The sequence below is a fragment of the Emydura macquarii genome, unplaced genomic scaffold (assembly GCF_026122565.2).
Source record: "Emydura macquarii macquarii isolate MOO-44397 ecotype Brisbane River unplaced genomic scaffold, CSIRO-AGI_Emac_v2 contig_1876, whole genome shotgun sequence".
Lineage (NCBI taxonomy): Eukaryota > Metazoa > Chordata > Testudines > Chelidae > Emydura > Emydura macquarii.
In genome coordinates, this window is record NW_027132013.1 from 5,998,520 (window position 1) to 6,019,067 (window position 20,548).

The 20,548-nt window shown below is 42.9% G+C and overlaps 1 protein-coding gene across 2 annotated transcripts in view; it reads left to right on the plus strand.

The window, feature by feature from the left end:
• TRIM44 (tripartite motif containing 44) overlaps nt 1-20,548 on the plus strand; it is an 87,723-nt gene that overhangs the window by 23,118 nt on the left and 44,057 nt on the right. For both annotated transcript variants that reach the window (XM_067557558.1, XM_067557559.1), the window contains exons 3-4: nt 9,400-9,639; nt 14,026-14,045. In XM_067557558.1, coding sequence (XP_067413659.1) covers nt 9,400-9,639; nt 14,026-14,045 — 260 coding nt within the window. The remainder of the gene's footprint in view (nt 1-9,399; nt 9,640-14,025; nt 14,046-20,548) is intronic.

Consider the following 20,548-nt stretch of genomic DNA (forward strand, 5'->3'; position numbering starts at 1 on the left):
AGTAGACACCTTGGAGAAACAGCTTTAGCAGCAGTTCCTACATGTGTAATGCCTGCAAGAGAGAATCCAAAAGAAGGGACATTATATTTACACCCAAATTACAAATGCACTCGCTAGGCAAAGTTACCCTCCCTGCTGCCTTTCTCACCCCCCATCACAAAGAAAAATCTCAAATCTCCAATGTACCGACAGATAATGCTTTAACAGCCGCTAACTGACCAGCAAATGTTCAGTGGTAATCGCTGGGGGAGCAGTGGAACCTGAGTGGGCCCTGTGCTGCCAGTTCCCATCTTTGGTTTTGTCCTAGTATAGAGAAATAAAGAGAACCTGATTTGAAGGATTTTTATGACATGGCCCTTATGTTAGTCAGATGTTTTTGAAAGAACTCTGTGCAGGGAGTGTGTTTGACATGCAGGTCCATCGATCTAATTACACTCAAAGTATCAACAAAATCCATCATTTCCATGGCAAATCAGAACCCTGGAAGGCAACAGGATAAATCTGACAAGAACAAATGAAGACATTTTCATTCCATGCTAATGAACTTTAAAACACTAGTGTGCTGGTGCTACAGTGCCTGCTGCTGTGCTGGCAGGGATAGGGCAGATTCTCACAGATAGGTGCTGCTGCTTCTCTCACTTTTGATTATTTTTTTTTCTTTTTTCTTTTTAGAACAGTGACCATTCAAATGAGCATCTGAGGTGGTACTCTTGTCTTGATATTTATTATTAGATCTGTAGTTTCAATTCCACCTTCATTTCAGCCCTTTCCTGATAAGGTGAGGCACAGAATGTATTCCTTTATACCTGGCAGGTAGTCTGGCTAATAGGATGAATGCTTCAGAAGCAAGTGAACCATTTCAGCTTTCTATTTGTGCTGCTTTCTGCCCTTGACCCTTGCAAGTTTTTGCTGGAAAATGTCCTGTGAGTGTTTTTCAAGGAAAACTTCCAGCACAGGTTTCTGTCATTATCTAATAGTGTTGATTAAAGGGGAAAATATATCAACATCCTGCTGATAGCAGCCCTGCCAGCAGATCTGGGATTAACTATCAAAGATTCACAGAGTGATACCTACAAAGCTACTGTGTTTTGTGTGTGCTATTTTTTTTCCTTCTCATTTTTAATTGTATTATAGGCGGGGCTGGTAGCACTGCCTATTATAAAGGTTGCCTGAGACTTTCTACTATAAGACCCTATTATCATTTGGTTATAACTTTAGCAAACTTTAGCTGGTCATGCTGAAATTTTCCATGCCAAGTGTCCATTTCAGGCTGAATTTGTTTGGAACATTTCAGCCAAAATAATTCAGCCATTTTTGAGAATGTGTTGTGTGTGTGGGCGAGTTGTTTTGCAATGTTTTTAGAAAAATAAAATTTTGGTTACCTTTTCCTTTGGAAGCTCTAGCAACCTCATATTTTGGAGCAGAGACTTGAAATTTGACAGGGGGGAGATGTCCTTGTCAAGGATGTGCCTTTTGCTGGTTGCTCAAGGTTGAAATAAGACCAAGGACTGGTACTGAGAACAGGGAATGTGTTTTTCCTGTGCTCTCAATGACCTGCACCTCTTCCTCCTGTACACACACACCCACCGATGCCCATACAGTGTGAAGGAGGAAACTGCCTGATTTGAGTACAGAGGAAACAATAGCTGGACTGGGACAAGAGAGAAAAAATAGATTGGGAAAAGGAGGCTGGTGGGACTAAGTTGGGAGTTATGCTTGGGGAACAGAAACTGAGAGCTGGGGGGAGGGATGGAGATTGGGACTGGTTGGACTGGGAGGTAGGAGGAGAGGCTGTGACTGGCAGTGAGTGTGAGCCAGTGAGGCAAATGGGTGAGAGAGACTGGGGAGCCAGTTGGCAGGGGGGGACAACACTGAGAAGCTGATGGGAGGAGGGAAACTGGGACTGGCTGGACAAGGAGACTTGGACTGGGAACCAGTTGGGGAGGAATGGACTTAGAAAGGGAGTGGTGACAGATCTGGTTAAGAGCTCAGGTACAGGGGGAGAATTGGGATTGGCTAGGCAAATAGATGATGGAAGGAGCTGGGGATGTGGTAGGAGGAGGGAGACTGAGATTCTGGGAGGAGCCCAGGAAGGAAGACTGGGAGCCAATAGGAATGCAGGGAGAGAATGACTGGAGGCTGGGTGAGGATCAGACAAGGAGCTAGGATGCGGAGACCAGCTGGCTGTGCTACAAGACTGACTGGGAGGAGAAGCCTTAGGAGTGTAGACTGGGACAAGGTAGGCAAGAAGAATAGGATGGAAGTGACAGCACTGGCACTGGACCCGGCTATGGAGGATGGGGTTCAAGCTTGGGGGGAATGCTCTAAGTGGTTTATGTCCATTACAGCACATACCCGTCCTGATCCTGGAAAGAAGCCCAAGATTCCTGAGTCTCACCATTCCTCCTGCAGTCAGCAAATACCTGTGAAACCCACTGGCTGTGTCCCGTCTTCTCTAGTCAGTACTGTCCTTGCAGAGGATGACAACCTACTATTGCTATAATTTTACTCTGTTTGCTCATGTGGAGTGGTCTCTGCAGAGGATCTAAAGGTTCCAGCTGTGCTAATGACCCACGTGGGTGTCAATATGATTCTACATTATGGAATTTCTGTTTTTTCAGTTTGCTTTTTTAAAAAAAACAGTTTTTTGAGGCAATTACACACACAAAACTACGGTAAAAGAACATTAAGCTTTCGAAGTCAAACATTTGATATTCAGAAAATGCCAGAATTAAGGTTTCTTGTGCAACCCTAATTCAGCCACCTTCTGTATATGCATTAGGATACAGTTTTAATTATATGATCACACACCATATTTTCTAGAGGCCCAGCTTCATTGTGTGCACAGGATGGAGCTGCTGTGGGGAGGGGAGAGGTGACCAGGGTTGTGTAGTAAAGGAGGCTGTTGTCTGTAGGAACCTCCTGCTTTGTTTGTTGTAGAAACTTGTAGGTGTGAATGAGGCAGGGAATTGCAGGAAGAAAAAGGATAATCTTGTGGTTTAGACAGTTAAATGCTGCCCTGGAGAACTGGATTCTGTTCCTGTCAAGCTGTGCAGCAGTGACTCAAGAGCATGAGTACCAGCCTCAGGGCAGATTGTTAAGAACCAGGGTGCAAATCCCAGATTGGCTGTGAGTTCTAAATGTAGATTTCACCAACCAATCATCAATTGTGGACTCCTCAGGTACTATAACAGCCTAAATATGGTGTCACAGTTAGTTGTCTTGAAAATGCCAATCTATCTTGTCACCTAGGCAAGCCCACTTTTGTGATAGTCACTTACACCATGAATCACAGCAATATTCAGGTTATCTCCAGTCCCAAAGGACCAGTTACTTACACCAGGTCAGTTGCACCATAGATCTTACACCAAAGACAACACTTTTAAGTTGACAACTCCTTAATAGGAGAAGAAATGAGAGTTACTTACAAGGTTACAGCAGGTAAACATATATACACAAATGAGTTAAATCTTAAATTTTCAAAAGTGAAAGGAGCTTCTATAATAAGCAACCTCTGTTGTCCTTTAGTGCTAACCCAGGTTAAGCAGCTGAGGATCCCTTGCTTATTCCTAGAAACCTTTTCCCGAGAGTCCAAGTAGCAATGAGATATGGTTCCTCCGACAAGAGGTTTTTGTTCCATTTCCCCCTTCTGCTTTGAACTGCAAACTCAACTGATGGGAGGAATTCAGTTGCAAAACTCCTCTTCGTTGGGGCTGGAGCAGGGAGAGAGTAAACAACAAAGTCTTTTGTCCTCCCTAATGTTCCACTTTAGTCCGTCTGGTGTCCGGGGCCTTCATTGTCAGGACGGTCATAATAACCTTCTCTTGGAGACCAGCATTTCACACTTGTTAATGTCTCTCTCCTGGCCGGTGATTTACACAGTTATCAAGGTTTAAAATGCCAGTGCTCAAATATTATCTTACCATATGGGATACAGATGTCATCAGTCAGACTAATGCATATAGCAACTCACAAGCATTTAATCGAGTCTAAACACGTTCTTAGAACTCTAATACCTGTTTTCACCAAACTAACATACATGGTGCGTCAGGCTGATTTCAGCTAGGTATTTGTCAATGTTCAGTTGAGGCATTGGGACCTTGGCATGAGCTGGCACCTGGTCTGCCAGTGTCACAGTCCCTGCCTCTGCCACAGAGTTTTTATGTGATGTTGGGCAAGTCACTTAAACCAAACTTCTCACAAGTAGCCACTAATTGTGTGTTCCTCAGTTTCTGGGTACCTGACTTGAGACCCTGGGATATGCTTGCAGGAGTGCTGAGTGTGGAAACGGAGAGAAAAACTCTCTGATAGGTTCGGTTTGGGATACAATCAAAGTCAATGGGAGCTATGCATTGAACATATAAACTGCTATATAAGGCAAGGTACTCTGAAAAAATCAGGTCCTAGGGATGTCATATTGGGTACCTTAATTAGTAGATATTCCTGACCTAAGTGGTCTGTGCCTCAGTTTCCACTTCTGTAAAGCAGGGATAATAACACTGCCTCATCTTACAGGTGTGTTGCCCATGAGGAAATTAATAATTCTGTTTTTTGGAGTAGGGTTTGACTAGTGCACAGTAAAATTGTGTCCATTTTGCAAAACATTTGTGTCACCGAATCTGCATTTTTAATATCAGGTCCTAGGGATGTCATATTGGGTACCTTAATTAGTAGATATTCCTGACCTAAGTGGTCCTCAGTCCCCCCCACTGCCTCATCTTACAGGTGTGTTGCCCATGAGGAAATTAATAAAAAAAAAAAAAAAAAAGTTTCGGCCAAAAAACTTCACACAGGTCTAGATGCATAGGCAACTATAATTCTGGCATTTCTTAACTTTCTGAGTGCTTGACTTTGAAATTCTAATAATGATCTTGAAAATACTTTTTTGTATGTAACATGTATATAATACATACATTGCTGAATAGCCATAAGATGGTTCTCATGATCCTTCAGGCTCTGGCAGAGTATGGAAGTTTTTCGGTGCAAGGAAATGTTTAAAATCCTGCCCAGATGTGATTTAGAAATTCCGTTTTTATCATGTCCTCGTCCTGAACTCAAATGCTGTGCTTGCTGAAGTCACTCAGATGTTGGAAGTAGATTTTTTTTTTTTGGGAAGGGGGTTGTGAGGCTGTGTAGGTTTTAAAGATGCTCTGTACCTCACCCCGCGTTTACTGTGATCCCATCAGATTGCAAACTAAGCAGGGTAAGGACTGGGTCAGTACTTGGATGGGATGGCTGCAACCAAGCTTTGGTGCTTCAAGGAATGATGTTGGTAATTCAGAAGGCAACTCTGAACAGTGCAGTGAACATAACACCGCAGTGTGGTGTTACGGGTGCTGTGTTTCTATCTTTTCAGATGCTATATAAAGCTGAGGTCCCGATTGCTTGTGGTCATTAACAGTCCTGTTTGTATCTTTCACAAGAGTAGGGGGATTAAGCTTTGTGTTCTGGACAACTTCTAACCATGGGAAATTAATTCATTCTTCAGTTTTACTTCCATGCAGTGTTTTTGTTAGGTAGTGGTGCTCAGGAAACAGTAGCTGCTGAGTCTGACTCCAGAAGCAACTGCATTTTGGTAGTGGATTAGAGTGATCCTTGGCAAGCTTTTAGATTAATTTATGTTTGGAAAATGCCTTGAGATGAAGGATGCTTTATAAACACAAGGTGACATTATTTAGTCTAATTATTTTTCAGAAAACTATTGGATTTCACAGGGCTGTATTCTCTCTTCCCCTTCCCTCCCCCGTTTCATCTTAATCTGAAAAAATATTGTAATTGAAATGTTCATCTGTTCTTTTACGCTTCCTACAACTTCTTAGGTGCCCACTAAAACTGTCTCTTGTTTGTACCTCAGTTTCCAAAAATCTTGGAGGGACTCTGCTATGGAGTGACGTCCTTCTGTCCTGAACACTGAATCTTCATATTACAACTCCTAGGCTAGGTCCGTCAAACTGAACAGGGGTGATCTTATTTTGCGCATTCTGCTTGGACCCAGTGCATTTAGCAAAGGCGAACGTAAGATCAGAGCTCTGTTTCTGTTAAGGTCTGACTATATTCTCGCTGATGTACCAGGCACAGATAAACACCATCTCTGTCCTGTAGAGCTGCTGAATGCCTCTCTAAGGGAAGGTCATGCCCCTTTTGGCTGTGAATTTCTTTATTGAATTCAAGTCTGTATGAGACAAATAATGTGCCTGATTGCATTACTGCAATGCACTCCATGTGGGGTGACCTGTGAAGGTAACTCAGACTTCAGCTAATGAAAGTGTGGCTGCCTGCTTAATGACTAGGGTTTCACATGGTACCTATTCTACCTGTGTCCATAAACTGTGCTTGCTTTCAGTTGGTTTCCATGGGTAAATCAGGGTGATGGAAAATAAAAACCTGTTTTGTAGCTTAAATCCTGGATCTTAGAGACCATCTCCCACTCGGCTTGCCTGTGCTAGGAAAAATTGGATGCCTAATTCACTGACGGTGTGCACAGTGGTGAGGGCTGTAGTATAGATATGCTGCAAGTGCTCTTGCTACTGCATCATCTAACAGTAAGTTACCTACTATTGCTAACAGTGTTGCAATATGGATGGTGATCTATGGGTCCAGTTTTGCTGGTGCAGATGCAGCCTATTTAGGCTCCAACGTGGCATTTAAGATCAGCTGGCAGAGTTGAGCTGACAGCCTCCTGATGTAAATCTCAGGGCTAGGGGCAGGCTCATCTCAGAGGAGAGCCATTGACTTTGGAGCTCATTGCTCCTCTTGTTGCATTTGAATCTGTGACTATTGAGCCATAGGGTGTATTGCAAGATCTGTGAAAGGAAGGACGGCCTTGTGGCTAAGGCACTGGACTGAGAATCCAGAAATTGGGGGTTCAGTTCCTTGCTGTGCAAAAGATTTCCAGTATGACTTTGGATAAAGTCACTTAGGATGAGGGTTTTGAAGTTCTCAGCACCCACAATTGGGGCCAGATCTTCAAAACTGCTCAGCATCCAGAAACTCCTTATGGTTAGACTTTCAGATGACCTCAGCTTACTTCCTTTGTCTTGTCTATTTAGATTGTAAGCTTCCTGGGGGCAAAGATTGTTTGTCTTACTAAGCGTTTGGACCATGCCTAGTACAGTGAGGTCTCAACCCCATAATACAGATGAGTTTGTTCTATCTTTATTCTTTTATTATTGTCATCTTGGTGTGCCAAGGAAGTGTTTGAGGGTTTTCCCTTTGAGGTGGGAGAATAAGGAGTCCCTTCAGCACGAGCTTCATGATAGATGTAGATGATCTTAGCGTTTGTACATTCACCTAAAGGCCACAGTGGCTGCTTTTTATTATTATGTTTTTATTATTACAATTTATTAATACATTGGAAAAAGAAAAAGGAAACCTTGTCTGTTAAAGCAAAAAGTACATGGAAAAACTGCTATATTCTGAAGGCTCCTGCAAGCTGTCCTATTTAGAAAGTGTGAATTTATGCATTAAGTTACAAGCCCCTGCTCAGAGGAAACTGAATATTCGTCAGGATTAACAAAACCTTTTACATGAGAAGTGTTAAAATGGGCTGTCAGCATAATGAATGTGTTCCTGTTGTTCTCAGTTTTGCGACCCATGCTGTCATCTTGATGTGACTTTTAAAAAAATGTTTATTATTATTTATCTACATGGTGCTAGTTATGTGCTAAGGGCCTTTACAGACAAAGAGTCTGACTCTAATTTCACGTAGGCCGTTGAAATTTCATTGACGTAAGTGGAATTACTCCTGATTTACATAGGGGTCAGATCAGGTTCTGAAGTATCTTCTCACTCAAGGATACGGCTAAGGACTTTGAGCCAGTGTAGAGGGAGGCTTGCCGCTGCCAGGACTGTATCTGTTCTGTGGATAAGAAGAAGACTTCAACCTCTAGGGCTGTCAGTCAGGGACCTTTCTTCCGAGCTAATTATCTGTATAAATACTAGTCTGGCAAAATTCTGCCCTTCAGTGAGCAAGTGAATTTTATTTTTAAGTTGGTAAGTAAAATCATTAGTCTCTTCATCAACAATCATCATGGTAAAGGGCGACAAGTAAATATAGTGCCAGTCTTGAATATTTGCAGGACTTTTTTTTGCAAGTCTGATAATGGTGTATAAAAATAGCAGAGAGAAAATGTTCAGGAAGTTCATAAACAGAAAGATACTGTGGCACTGAATGATCTAGTTCCAATTTATTAACTTAGTTGGTTTGGCCCCTCTTTGACAGTCACATCTTAGAGGAAGACTGTGGTGTGGAAATGTATCTCCTCTACATCTTATTTGAAATATTCAGTGAACAAAATTGACATGATGTGCAACTGAGGGCTTGTCTACACATCCAGTGCTGCAGTGGCAAAGCTGTACTGATGCAGCTGCACCTCTGTAGTGCTTAGTGAAGATGCTACCTGCACCAGCAGGAGAGCTGCTCCCATTGATGTAGTTAATCCACCTCCCCGAGAGACGGTAGCTATGTCGACAGGAGAAGCCCTCCCGTCGACATAGCGCTGTCTACACTGGGGATTAGGTTGATATTAAGCAATGTAGTTATACCGACGTAAATCTGTAACATAGACCAAGCCGCAGACAAAGTGCTGTGAAGTTTACTGAAATGGCCAGAGAGTTTTTTGTTTTGGTTTTTTGTTAAATGTTGAGTTCATCACCCGGCTGCAGTAGAAAACCTCTGTTTACCTTGCATCTGTTTTATGCCAGTTTTGAGACCTTCCAAGTTAAAATAATTTTACTTTTAATGAAATTACTTTAACTGCTTTATCCTAATCTTTGGTAAATGAGAGAACATCCACTTCCATTTTTTATCTGGTAATTGATCTTGTCAGGTTTATTGAGCATGTTTAGCTTTGGTTTACCACACCTCTGAATCCATCAGTCATTTAGCCTACAGGGATTAACATAGGAGTCTTTGTTGCGCAGAATATAGAGCAGATATACACATTTCATGCTGGTAGACTGGAAACATAGACTTGGAAGCAAGCTGGGTGCTAGGGGTATCGAAGGTTCTACAGTAGCATCAGGGAACGAAGGAGAGTTACGCTCTTGTTGGAGTGGCAGCAAAGTTGGCCTAGCTGTCATCCTTTCTACGTGGGGGATGAACTCCATATATACAGGGAGTGGCTTGAGAGGGAGATCAAGGATTCACTTGAAAGTGGGGAATGATGACCCCTAGGCTGAAGGAATGGGCCCCTTCTGGAAATATTTTGTAATAGCCTTTTGGAGAGGGACGAACAGGTACAGCAATGGAGAAGAGATGCTCAGATGCCTGGGGAGCGAGGTCCAGCTCAATGCTTTACCTGCTTTAGAGCAACCACTGAAGGGTTGCTAGCTCAGACCCTGGTGCTATAAAGCTTTTCTCTAACCAGCAATGTTCTGTCCCATGTGCATGATCTGCAGGTGACTCGGAGTGAGATGAAGCTGTGTGTTCAGCGGGAGTTTGATACCGTACGGCGGCTGGTCTGTGAGGAGGAACGGAAAGCTCTCCACCTAGTGGATCTCCAGGAAGCTGTGGCCACTGCTCACGTGACAGAGGTGTTGGCTGAAATCAACGTCCACATGACAAAGTTGATGACTGAGATGGCAGAGATCAGAAAGCAGCTGAACACCTTCAATGAGTTAGCCCTGCTCAAGCCTGAGGTAAAAACTAAGAGCAGATTAAATGATTTTGGCAGGAGGCAACAAAACATTGTGATGGATGCAGGAAAGAAGTCTCCCCCATTGCATCTGTCAACATTAAAGATGCCCACAAATGCCACTAATTATCTGAAGCGATAAGCCGAGATGCGGGTAATAATGCATGATGAGTTGTGCGGTCATATTGGATGCCCACATACTTTAAGTGGTTAAAGGGGCACAAAGCCAAATGCCTGAAACCACTTAATAGTGGATTTCTGGTATACTACAGTTGCAATTTTTGAAGTGTGCTATTGCTTCATAAAACATCTAGAGAATGCTTTAACATTATTGTAACATGGCTAACGAGTGGTGAGCTTCAGGGTTATAGCAGATAGCCAGCCAGCCAGCCAACCAACCAACCAACCAACCAACCCTCACCTGGATCACTCCTTCCAGGGTACCCATTTTTTTCCATAGTAGAAATATTGTAAATATAATAGTGCATATGCATTCATGGGAAAATGAAACACCTCGGTCAGTGGTATTCCATCCCTGGTTCTTAAACTATATATAGATCTCACAGGGTCTGTGTCTGATCAGCACTCTTTTCTCACTACCTGGGTTCTAAGTTTGAGATTGGATAAGCAGCCACCCAAAAGTCATTTATAGCCAAACTCCTTGAGTGTGCACACCTGAACTAAAAAAAAAATGCATATAACTGGCATTTCTGCTTCTAGTCCTCATGTGAATCCAGAAGTGTAAAAATGGCGGGGGCGGGGGGTGCATATTCAAATGTGTACAGGTTCAGTTCTGAAAGCCCACAGTGGGTTTTTTGTTTGCTTTTGTTTTTCCTAAAACAAATTTGCCTCTCCTTTGTCTATCACTTTACCCAGCAGTGTATGCTTTCCTCTGTGTTCAGCACAGTAAAAGCTTACTAAAATACTAGCTTTTTGGAGTTTTAGTATTCATTACATGGTGAGTGAAATTCCTATAACTGTTTAGCCCATATAATGATGTGGTAATTTGATACGTGCCTACTAAGTGAAGCCCATTCTTCACTTGTGGGCTCCAAAATAGGTGTGTTCATCAACATTAAAAGCATACAATGGACATACACATGCCTAAATGTCTGTCTGCCCTCAGCGTGGAATTATTTTGTTTGTGTTCCAGTATTGACCAAAGGCCCCAAGCAAGATCAGGGCCCTGTTGTGCTAGGCACTGTACACTTAGTGAGAGAGAGTCCCTGCCCCAAAGAGTTTGTAATCTAATATTGTACACCTTTATAAGGGCCACATATGGGAAATACAGGCTTGCAGTCTAAAGATGTATGCTTTTAATTCACATAAGATTTGTTTTAATCAGCTTCCTAGACAGTGGGTAAAATTCAGCTCTAGTGAAACTGCAGCTATTTCCCTGGAGTTACAGCAGGGATGAATTTAAGAAACTCAGGTTGGAAAGATCCCCAATAGGTCAAGCACTAAAACTTGAACTTTTTGCGATGCTGTGGGAACAAATTAATTCTGTTCAATATCTTTTGATGCAATTGCACCTGTAATGTAAAGGAAACTGAAGAAACTCTGGTAGTTGGATTGAATCAACAACCTTTCACTGTTGGTTCGTTTGGAGTCTGTGTTCAGTTGCTATTATGCAGCTGCTTTCTCATTATTCAGTGAATTGCCACAGATGTGCCTATGGCATAAGTACCATGAGGAGAGTGTTTCTCCAGCAGTGCAAGAAGAGTGTTGTTAAATCGTGACACTAGCCATTCCTACACTGTACCAAGAGGTTCTGCACTTAAAGTGAAGGTCTTTAAATTAGAATTTTGTATTAGCGAGTAACTGCCTATTTCAGCTCTGATGCTTCTGAACCAAGTTTTGGAGAACCTACATCTAGCACAATGGGGTTCTGGTACACACTTGGAGCTCCTAGGCATTACTGCAATATAAATAATAATTGCTTTGCTAACAGTCCCTGTTGACAGATCACTGTCTTGAATTTGAGTCACCTCTGCCTTGAACCTTGTGCATTCCAACTGTGCACTGTGGATCCGAATCTCAGTTACGCTAAGGCCCCTTTATGCTGCTCTGACAACGTAACAAGACTCCTAAATAATGCTGTGCGTGGGGCCTCCCAGCCTGGTATAACGCTGGAATAGCGGTCAGAGCCAGCTGGGGAGTTGAACTGGGAAATGTGGCTGGAGCATGCTTGAAGCCACCTGAACCCCCACCACAGTGATTACAAAGTGGATGTAAGAGTGCTACCAATCTGCTTTGATAGTCTTACACCTGCTTTGCATTCCTTTGCATAGTTGTATATAACTGCATTAAGTGCAAGGCAGTGATTGAATCAAGCCCAAAGAGCCAAATCTGTTCTTGGTTACAGCTGTGCAACCCTACTGGCGTCAACAGGTTTGCACAGCCTCACCGAGGGCAGAATTTAGCCCCATATTTCAGAAACAATGGAGCAAATCAAACCATGCTTAAACTCCCTTTAACTTCAGTGCACTTACACCTGATGTTGAGTTATCCCACTGTGTGCCAGTGGCAGAAACTGAAATTTGGATTCGCTGGTGGAACAGCATAACTTCTGGTAGGGTTGTGAATGAATTTGTGTCTGGAGTCTCCATGCTTAGTTGTAGAATTCAAAGTGAACAGTCTGTTCCTTGTTACTCCTTTGTAAATAAATATGATTTTGCAGAATTTTCAAAATTCCAGGGGACAGTTGAGAGAGGGGAGGAAATGGGGTGCTCTCTCTCAATGAATATACCTGGCCCTGTGAGGCTTGCAACCAAAACATTTGCAGCTTTGTGTTAGTATCTGAGAACCTAAAAGTGAAACAGAATCAGTGAAACCTGATTCTGATGTCACTTAGTGTATATCTGGAGTAAGACAGCTGTGAGAGCATAATTAGATGTAATTATAAATAGAAGTGAGGGTCCAAGCTGAGAGAAATGAAAGGAATAGAGAAATAGCATCAATAAGTAACATGAAAAATAAATCAAACTTTTTGGAATTCTCTTGCTTTTAATCAAAGGTTAGATTAGTAACCTTGAAAAAAGGCTGCTTTATAAAAGCCAGACTGTGTTTTTAGCTTGACCATGGCCTTTGAAATTTTCTCTGCCTGTGATTGGAAGGCTGATTGGTACATGTCAATCTTGGATGCACCAAGAACAAACCAAAGTCTGCTTCAGCAAGTGGTGGTTGATTGTTGACATCAGATAGACACAGGTGAAAGATACAGGGGTAAGCAAATTTGGCCATGATTCTTTGCCACAGTGGATGGTTGATATGGACACATTTTTGATAGGATGAAGAATAGTGACTTGACTTGGGGCGGATGATAGTCCACACAATCTCCGCTTGTGCATAAGCCCTTAGCTTTGCTTACAGATAATTTTCTCCTTCATAATTATCTAATGTAATGTCATGTTTTTGTCTGTGAGGTGTCAGCTGTTCTATAAGGCAAATGATTTAAGTATTTAGAGATGTATTGAGGTATGCTGTAGATATGTTTAGTTGCCTAGTTATGTAAATCATATTAAACTGCATGACTATCGTAGTTCATATAATATTCCCTAACAGACTGTCCAAGCAATCAGAAATCAAAGCTTGCTTAACATAGCTCTTTTCTTTTGCTTTTCTCAGGCGAAAGCGGTGGAATGGGAGTGTTGTTTGAATGTCCCTATTGTGGAAATACTGCCATTTGCATGGAATTTGTGACTGATGCAATTGCAATGCACTTTGCTGTATTAACATCTGATGTAAATAGTCTTACATCTGTAGTGAATGAATAGCTTTAATGAAGAGTGACTGATTCCTTCTCACACCAGTTTTACATCTGTGTACTCTGAGTTCAGTGGAGCTATTTATTTACCAGTGCATGTTGAATGAAAATCAAGCCCAATATGTTTTGCTTTATAGGCAGTTATTATTTAAACTCCACTGTGTATAAAGAAATGGAGGCTATAAGATGCTAAGTAATATTAGGCCCTTGTGCATTTACACACTGTCTGCTTCCACATATGCTGGATATCTGATCAGCCTGTCTGTGTAGCAGGTAACAGGCTGGTGTTCTCACAAATTGATTGGAGTAAGCCTGATTCTCCTTTGGTGCAAATGTGAAGAAAATTGGACCTAAAGAGTGTGAAAATATTTAAACTGTATTGGAAGCTGATGTGATCATGTATTGCTGGGAGATACTGGGCTCCCTGGGCCTTATAATAAATGATGACCTGTCCCTCTTGATCTCTGGTCAAGTCAAGCCTACGATTTTAAATGTGATCATAATGACCTCAGCTGTTGGATGTGCATGGGCAATAGTAAATCACTTTCTAAAATATTTGCTTGTGTCTGAAAAAACATTTTCAAAGTGCTGAATCCAATAGTGCTTTTTTTGTTTTTCCTGCAGAGCAGAGAAGAGGAACCCAGGTAAGAGTACTTCATTTTTCTGCTCTTCTTATAATGTCTGAAATGCAATTTGAAAACAAAATATATATATATATTTTTAGACTAAAGATTGTGAAAAGTAGTGTAGTCCAATGGACTGATCATGAAATTCAGGAACAACTAGTCCTAGTTGTGCCACTGACTCCCTCCACAGTCTTAGGCAAGCCAGTTATGTCAGAACGTTCAAACTTTGGTTCCCAAATTTAGGCAGCTAATCCTATAGTTAACCTCTCTAAATACATGGTTGGTATTCAGGGGATGTTTAGCATCCACAGCTCCCATTAGCTTCAAGTGGACCTGGATTTGGCCTAGTGTTTTGTTTTGGAACCAGTTTAATATAATTTTGTTTCTGTAGAAATCCAGGGAGAGCAAAAATGTATTAAAACTAAGTGACTATAAAAGAAGCTATTGTTTCTGGCCATACTCAATCCATTGCAATGTAGAACTACCAATAAAACAGTTTTTAAAGAATATGAACATGTGAACTATTACCTTTACCAGAACTGCTAGACTGAATGTCATAAAAACTATCTTGTTCATAGAGATGCTCCTTTCAGCACAGGTTGAGGAGGGGCTTGTGCTTTTGGAACAGAAATACCTGAGTTCATTCTTAGCTCATGGCCATTGTGTGCAGACAGGATTTGATAGACAAACTTCTGACTATGTTGTGGGGTAACGTAAGTTGAAGGAACCCAGTTGCCTTTAATTCCATGTTTACAGGGGTGAATAAGGATGGTCACAATCAGTGGATGCTGACCCCTGTGGTTACTATTCCATTATGTAACTCTAATTTAGGATTGATTGAATGAATGTATTTACCTTTTTAAAATGAAAAAAATGCACGCATGCCAAAATGTTAAATCCAAGAATTAGAAAGGGGATGGGGGTGGGGAATGAATTGTTCTTGAATGTAGGGGTCACCCTGGGTCAGACCTGGTCCATCTAGTCCTTTATCATGTCTTCACTAGTGGCTGGAGAAAGGTACAAGAAACCCTGCAGAAAGCGATTGTGGAATAACTGACTCATTGCCCTAACTGGAAAAGTTTCTTCCTAGCTCCCATTAATTAGAAGTGGTCTTATGTCCCAAAACAAAAGGGTTTATAACCTTTTCAAAACTTATTTGTTTAACCTTTACTATTATTATCCATATAAATGTCCAAAAATTCTAATCAGCCTTCAAATTTTTGCCTTGTGTGTGTATTTCCCTTGGGTACCCGAGCTACTGAAATCAAATTACATTATGGAATTACTCTTTGGAACCTGTTTTGGACTTCCTTGTACTTTTTTTTGGTATGTTAGGCTTCTTGTTACTCTGCTCACAGCATTCTTTTGCACAGATCCACTTGCAGGGCTGCATCTAGGAACTGGGGATACATCTGGACAATATCGGCTGCATCCCTTAGAAAGTCCTTTTTCTTGATTGATGTTATTTAGACAGCAAGAGTTAGAGCAGGCTGATACGCTGAATGGCTTTTTCTAATTCTTCCTCTTCTTGCCATCCCTTTTTGTTTTTTCTATGGCTCTGCATTACTGGTGTCTGGTGGAATTCTGTATGGGGCCTTTAAGAAGATTGGTATTTTACAGACTGCCGATTCATTAACACTCAGGAAAGGGTTACATGTATGCTTGTAGTCTTCAAAAGGCTTGTAGAAGTCTACATATGTAGGATCCTAAATGATCATTTACTCTGTGGGTGGGCTGAATTGGGGAGAGTGGTAAGAATGAACAGCTTAGGGTAACAGGATGGCAGAGATAAAGGAAATCTCATGTTATATTAGAAAGGGACTTTTGGTTTGGCTGCACATGGTTTAGTGTCATTTCAAGATTACAGCCAGTAGGTAACAAAGGTTGCTAACTTGTTAGAAGCCAGTGAAACATTGCTGCCTCCAGAGAGATGCCCTGCTGTACTCATTGGTACTGATAAGTTTATGTTGAGCTTTTGTCTGACTGGATTTGTTATAACTAACCCTTTAGTGCCGATTGTTGCTGATCTTATTCATTCTTTATGGCAAGCTCTTCACCATCACTGGAAGCCAAGTGTATCTTATTGGCAAAGTTGTTGATAACAATTTGGAAAGCAGCTTAATGTAAGAGAGAGATCAGGAGAGGCAACAATGCTTCTCTAAGTGGGGCTGCATAGTTAAAAATAACACTATGAATTGCTGTTCCAGTTCTTCCACCAGCTTGGATTGCCTGGAGCCCAGGGCAGGTAATATTGTGCCTGTTGTTAGACCATTCCATGCAGCGTTCAAACTTTCTCTCCACAGTGTTAATAACCCAAAAAACTGTAGATATACTGTGGTGCACTGAAAATGTGGAAGAGGTATAGAATTACTTTAATATCAGAATAACACAGTTATTGTGCTGACTATTGTCTGGTTAATAAAACATCAGTTCTTTCAACATACCTGATGCTGTTGCAGAGCCAAGGGACTCTGAAGTAGATTTTAGGTCCAATGTGCCATTGAGTAAGTAAAACCTTGTGTATGGACTGAGGCAGCTGGACATGAGTCTGTCTACTCCAGCGAAGAGAGAAGCAGCATCAAAGGCCACTTGGACCACTGAAGCAGACCTGGTCCCAGCTGCTCTGGGAGGGCTCTGCTGATATCACCCCCCAGCAAAGGATTTACTGTGCTAGGCTGGTGTCAGCAAGCTCTCCCTTCACAGTCCTCTGCTTAGGTGAGAAGGCTTGAGTCCTCTCTCTCCTTTGGGATAGACCTCCAGCCAGTGGAAAGACAGGACTCATGGCCAGCTGCCTCAGCCTGTACACAAGGTCTTAACTACTCCAGGGCATATCGGATCTAAAATCTGCTTCAAGGTCCCTGGATAATGCAGCAGCTTCAGATATGTTGAAAGGAACCATTAGGAAAAGGATAGAAAATAAGAGAGAAAATATCATAATGCCTCTATATAAATCCATGATACGCCCATACCTTGAATACCATGTGCTGTTCTGATTGCCACATTTCAAAAAAGATATATTTGAATTGGAAAAAGTATAGAGAATGGCAACAGAAATTATTAGGGGTGTGGAACAGTTTCCATATGAGGATAGATTAAAAAGACTGGGACTCTTCATCTAAGAAGAGAGATGACAAAATGAGTATATGATAGTAGTCTATAAAGTCATGAATGGTGTGGAGAAAGTGAATAAGGATGTGTTGTTTATCCCCTCAAGTAACACAAGAACCAGGGATTACGCAATAAAATTCATAGGCAGCAGGTTTAAAACACACAAGGATGTACTTCTTCACACAACGCACAATACCTGTGAAACTCATTGCTAGAGAATGTTGTGAAAACCAGAAGAATAACTGGGTTCAAAAAAGAATTAGATCAGTTTCTGGTGGATAGATCCATCAATTGCTATTAGCCAAACTACTCAGGGATACAGCCCCATGCTCTGGGTGTCCCTAAACTCTGACTGCCAGAAGCTGGGACTGAATATTGGGGACGGATCACTTGATACATGCCCTGTTCTGTTCATTCCCTCTGGATCATCTGGCGCCGGCCACTGTCGGAAGACAGGATACTGGGCTAGATGGCCCATTGGTGTGACCCAATATGGCAGTCCTTATTCAGTGACCCAGCTTGTCCAAAGAGGATTAGTAGTGATGACCTCCTCTCTGCTTTTGTATGGGTGGCCCTTTCCCCTACCACCCCAAACAGGCAAAGGGGGGGACAGGGCCTCCATGTAGGAATATTTCTAGGGGACTAGACTGCCTTCATTTAGCCCGTGTACAAGCGCAAGTGTGTTGGATAAAATCCTTTAAAAATCATTCTTCTTTGTGGATACTAAAAATCTCCTCGCCCTCTTTGTGAGAGGAGGAGTTTGCCAACATTTCTTTTCTCTGCCTCTCTACTGTTACCTTCCCTGCTGCACAGGGTTTGCATTCTACTCGTGCTCTATTTCTGTAGCGTGTAAAATACTTCATGATGAAAGCCCCTATGGAAATGTAAAATGCAATTTCTCTGGCCTAAAAGCTTGGCTCATGGTGACTTCACCTTTTCCACTTACCTCCAAGGCTCTATGCATTGTAACAAATGGCTTAGCGAATCATATCACGGTTGTGCTTTCTGTAGCCACTTCAGTTTCCACATATGCAATCCTAGTATATCAGATACTGTGCTTACTTTGCAATAGCTGAGCTACACGACTTTCTATGCTGCTCATTTCCTAGGATGCAGAATATAACCTTTCATTATTTTGAACACCAGTGACTGAAATCCTTGATGAAACTGAAAGGAGTGATGTCAAGCAAACAAAGACAAAATGAAGCTTGTACTCTACCAAAGTAGTGTTCGTGCTGTATGGAGTCTGCACATAGCTCACTTATTCTGTAGCAGTATTGAACAGTAATTTTCTTATGCACTTTTATGACCATTGTGAAAAGTTCCACAGGGGTAGCCGTGTTAGTCTGTATACATCTAATGAAGTGGGTTGCAGCCCACGAAAGCTTATGCCTGCAGAAATTAAATGTGTTAGTCTTTAAAGTGCTACAGGACTCTCATTTTTTATGACCATAGATTCTTATTCCTGCATCATTTACAAACACCCTTCAATGTGATGAATAAAAAGAGTTTTATTGGTAAAATAACTTCCAGGAGTTACTTCGGGCACCCATTCAACCCCACCGCAGCAGTGGCGTACTGATGGTCTCAGGTGCCTGGGGGCCAAGCCTACATTTCACCCCCTTCCCCCCCCCCCGGCCTCATTCCACAGCAGGAGGGGTCCTGGCACCGCCCCCCCAGCTGCCCTGGGAAGGGGGGGTCTGTATCTGCAGGAGGGAGGCAGAGGTTTGGGGGGATGCAAATGCAGGCTTGGTTCTGCTGCTCCCCCTCCCTGTACTTTCCTGGAGTGTGGTGCCCGCCTTTCTTGCTGCAGCCCAGCGCTGGCTTGGATGGGGCAGCCTCTCCCCCAGCCTGGGTGGGCAGCGGCCTTTCATGACACACAGGAGCGGGGCCCTCAGCGCCTCCTGCACTCCCTGCCCCCTCACCAAGAAGGACCGGGCCAGGCAGCGCCCTCCCCTTACCTGACGCTCCAGCCCCGCAGCCCAGCACCTGGGACGCCACGGGGCGGCCTCCCCTTTCTCCCCATCTGGGGAGGAGAGCTGGGCTGGCACTTCACGACATGCGGGGAGAGAGGTGCTAAGGGGCGCCCCTCAGCGCCTCCTGTGTTCTCAGTCCCCCACCTGTCGTGAAGGGCCTGCTGGCATGCCCTCCCCCCCCCGCCCCCTCCCCCACACACACACTTACTTACCTGCTGCTGCAGCCCAGCTGGGGTGGCCTCACACACTCCCCCTCCACCCTCCCCAGCCTTGGGGGGAGAGGTGCTGGCCTGGTGCCCCCTGCAGCCAGGGGGCCTGGACCCCCCCATTCCTCAGTATGGCACTGCACCCTAGTTGGAGAGCCCTAGCTAAAGCTGTCTCAGTGACAGTAAAGAGATATTAGCATAATCCCAAAAGAAAAGTAAATTACAAACAGGAACAATCTGCTCACTTCACACAGAACAATTTTTGAGTTAATAACCTCGCTTTGCTACTAGGGAGTAAATTATCCATTGTCTTTCCATCAGCCCTTTTTTTCTGTCTCTCTTTGAGTAGAACTGGTTTGGGTGGGGACTTACTGATGTGCATGGAAATGGAGCTTTAAACAGTGTATAGTCATTCTGATTTTGTAGAGGGCAGATTTGTAAAGCGGATGCTTAAATAAAAGAGCCACTTACTTTAAGTTGCAATTTTCCATCTCATGCCTGCTGTTCCTGGCTCTTTCTGTCTAGGAGGGTTTCTTATCCTCCTCCTGACTGATCTGGAGGTGAAGTATTGCATTGTGTGAAACTGTCATAAAAAATTTCCAGCCCAAACACAAAATCTAATCGCACAGCCTTAGCATAGACACCTAATGCAGGGGTGTCAAACATACGGCCCCTTATGATGCGTCTCGCGGCGCCTTCTGCCGCCGAAAGAGCGGCGGGCACATGATTTATCGGTGGGTGGCAAGACAGAAGGAAGAAGGAGCTGCGAGATTTTGCAGCGATCTGCCGCCAAAATATCGTTCCTCGCGATATTTCACAGTGGAGACTAGGACACGGCGACAATTCCGCTGGTGGGTAATTCAAATGTGGCCCGCCAGTGGAACTGAGTTTGCAATGAAATTCCCTGGGTGCACACCCTAATGAAATGTGCTGTGCACACCTATGAGCCTTAGCATGATGATGAAAAAGCCCATCAGATAAAATTACTTACCTTGAGCTTTGTATATCAAAGGACATTACCTAGGCTTCTAGGCTCCATATTATACTCTTGCCACTTCTCCTGCCCCCCAAATAAGCTAGCCTTGTTTTAGGAATACAACTCTAATTTTAAAAAAAGGGCACTAGGTTTTAGGAAACTAAGGCAGTAGTAGCCTTAAAGTTCATTGTTGCTAGAATATGCACCCTCAGTACAGCCTATCCAGAATTTATATGCAGAGCTAACCCAGATTAT